Below are 3,448 nucleotides of genomic sequence, written 5' to 3'. Positions count from 1 at the left end.
AACACATTCAAGGCATGCTAACTTGTGGGACCTGCATGAGACCACATCTCAGAGCACTATCTGTGAACTGAGGCTATGGTGCTTTTGTGAGGTGTTGGGAAAGGAAGAAAGGAAAGTGGGTGATTAAAGTGAATGGAAACAAAATTACCATTCTCAACTTTGATCTATAAGGATCGGTATGGAGAGGATTATTCCTCCCACCCTAAGCTCTCAGAGAACACTCTGCTAGGGCGGTATGACAAAGACACCATCCTCATTGAGGAAACTTCTGTGTTTAGGTGGCTCCACGAGATCATTTATAGTATGAGGAATAAGTTTGTGTATTTCATTTTGCCATGCACAGGTGATAAGGACATAGCCCCTCCTATAAAATGATTTATATCTACACCACGGTATTTCATATGCTTCTGTTAAATTACAATACACTCCTTCTACAAGACCCTTGCTCCTGTTGCATTTCCTAACTCCATTCTTACATGGCACAAATCTGTTGTAACAGATTTTTTCCAGCTCGTCATATTGCATAAGGAGGAAGTAATGTTCTGTCACACAACGCAGTTTGTGGTAAACATTTTTTCTCATGATTTCTGCATTACAGTAGTCCCTATCATATAATGGCATTCCAGGTTCAATAATGACACGTCTTTCGACGTTTTCTTTGGTAGGTGGTCTGGTGGGCCCTGTCCTATGAAATTCTTCCAAATACTCTTCAAATTCTTCCATATCATCATCTGGGGAATCAAAATCTGTATCCACCTCTTGAAACTGCACTGGCTGCAGCAGCTGCTGCAGCAATAGAAGCAGGAGCAGTGGGTGTGTGGTGATCGCAGTTCTCATCATTTTTCCAGTAGACACTAAAAGAGATAAGGAGATATGTTCTGTTGTGATAATGTGCTTGCTTCACATTTCCTGTGAGGGGCACATTTATGCCACATATTGCTGTTCTGGGCTCTAAGATTTTGGATCATTTTTAAATCGCCAACTCATAATCGATCTGAATACTTCTAAATTATTCACAGAAATGACCTTACTAGGCCTACAGTTCAGCCTAGAGCTGTGGTAAGAGAAGAAAAGGTGAAAGGAAGGAGAATAAGAATGGAAGAGAAATAAAAGTAAGGAGGAAGAAAAGGAAACAAGGAAGAAATGGAGCAAGAGAGAGATTAAAGGCCGGGCGCGGTGGCTCACGCCTGTAAACCCAGCACTTTGGGAGGCCGAAACGGGCGGATCACGAGGTCAAGAGATTGAGACCATCCTGGCTAACATGGTGAAACCCCATCTCTACTAAAAATACAAAAAATTAGCCGGGCGAGGTGGTGGGCGCCTGTCGTTCCAGCTACTCTGGAGGCTGAGGCAGGAGAATGGCGTGAACCCGGGAGGTGGAGCTTGCAGTGAGCGGAGATCGTGCCACTGCACTCCAGCCTGGGCGGCAAAGCAAGACTCCGCCTCAAAAAAAAAGAGAGATTAAAGAGAGAAGTAAGGAGAAAGGAAATCAAGACAGCAGTGAGGAGAAAGGGAGGGAGGCAGAGAGGAGGCTCACATGCTTCTTCCGTCTGAAACAAATGCATCTTTTTCCGCTTCCAGGAGTTGAGAACTTGCTCTGAAAAGAGCCACCCTCCCCTTTCAAACATTCCACTTTGATAAGAAAAAAATTCCTTAACCGTGTCTTTCTTTCTCCCCTTGCTCTTTTCTGACCATAGATGCCCTTGGGAAAGGGATCAAGGAAGGTTCAATTTTGAGCAGCTGGGATAAATACATTCTTGAAGTCATCCTAAACTAAAAACAATGATACACAGTAATAGCTAGCATAATGAGGAGTTACGTGCCAAGCACTAGACTAAGCACTTTAAGTATATTATCACCATCATCCAAACAACCCTATAATAAATATATTATTTTTAGTATTGTTGTTATAACAATGAATGTTGCAAAAAGAAGGTAAAGTTATTAATATCTCTCTGTGAAGGGAAGTTGCTTAAAATCTTACATTAGATCTGGCAGACTCCTGGTTCAAGCCTATTTTTGTCTAATTTCCACATATCTGTTCTTAGCTGGTATTCTATGGCCTCTATCAGTCTGGTTTCCCTTCCTAAGGCTAGACTGTATCTCCTTCTCCAGGCTCTCAAACACAGTGACTACTGAAATGGCCAATCTTAAAACTGAATTTGAGCCCCTAGAGTGCTTTGACAAATTGGTCCACACTCCATGAAGAACCAACTGTTTTATTGCAGAAGCAATCTCCTGACTTTTCTTACCTTACCAAGCTCTTCGTAAAAGAAGTCCTACTTGGTGGCAACCTGAGTGATTCTCTAACAGTCGTTCCCTGGAGACCTTGATCTATCAGTGATGGAGATGGACAACCTCCTGTTCTAGGCTGGATACTGAGTTTGTTCATATGTGTGTAGAAAGGTTAGAGAATGATGGAATTAAAGAGAGGTGGATGTTGGGGGACACATCAGAAAGTGGAGACAATATGAAAGTTGAGCATAGGAGTGCAAAGAATGGGAAAGAAAAGAAAAAGCTGCGTAAAATAGTGATGTGAGAATGGACACTCTGGGGTGGCCATGTGCCACACTGTCCCTCCCCTCCCTGCTTTTCCTCCCATCCCTGCTTTCACACTCTCATCAGTGTCCTCCAGGAAGTCTCTTCAGAAGAGTGATCCCATGGTGACAGGCCAGAGAGCTCAGAACACACTCTCACGAGAACGTGGAGCCTCTGCAACATCTTGATCTGGAGAGAACATGAACAGTACACGTGTGAAAAGCAGAATTCAGGCAGCTGTGGCCCTGCCCTTTCTACTGCCCTAGAACATGCATAGGGCCTGTCCAGAATACTGTCTTGTTTTTTAAATCTGCAACCTTCTTAATTCTTGGTTTATGAATTCAATTGTGGTTTCGTTCTTCTCAAAATCCTTTCTCATCTCAAAGTATGTGTACTTTTTTTTGTACTCCATTCTGTTACTCTTACAGATTTTTAGAAATCTTTCAACCATCTGGAATTTATTTTAATTTATAGTAAGAAGTTAGTGTGGTCTTTTTTCACATGGTTTATACGTAATCTCAGCATCAATTATATGGGAAAAAAGCTATTGTCTCATCTCTAATTTTAAAAGCTACTTTCTATATTTCATAATTCTGTTTCTGAACACTTTTTTCTCTTTTGATATGCCATAATATGCTGTTTTACTTATTATAATTTTACTGGGTTTTTTTTTAAGAGTCACGGTCTCACAATGTTGGCTGGCTTGACTCAGAACTCCTGGGTTCAAGGAATCCTCCCACAGCCTACCAAGTAGCTTGGACTACCGGTGCACTCCACTGTACCTGTACTTGTTATCATTTTATGAAACATTTTGATATCTCATAAAGCAATCTACACTCATTCCTCTTCTTATTCAAATGTTCACTACGGAGACAAGCAGAAAGTAGATTATAGGGTGCCTGGTAGGTGG

General features: G+C 41.7%; 1 protein-coding gene across 1 annotated transcript; it reads right to left on the bottom strand.

Annotated features, from left to right (window-relative positions):
• Positions 1-225: 225 nt before the first annotated feature.
• LOC139364113 (inactive ribonuclease-like protein 9) lies at positions 226-849 on the bottom strand. The gene has a single exon (XM_071099427.1). The coding sequence runs from the start codon at positions 838-840 to the stop codon at positions 226-228; it is 615 nt and encodes a 204-aa protein (XP_070955528.1). The 5' UTR covers positions 841-849.
• Positions 850-3,448: the final 2,599 nt, after the last annotated feature.

Source organism: Macaca nemestrina, chromosome 7, assembly GCF_043159975.1.
Source record: "Macaca nemestrina isolate mMacNem1 chromosome 7, mMacNem.hap1, whole genome shotgun sequence".
Taxonomy (NCBI): Eukaryota; Metazoa; Chordata; class Mammalia; order Primates; family Cercopithecidae; genus Macaca; species Macaca nemestrina.
This window is presented reverse-complemented; position numbering and strand designations above follow the sequence as displayed.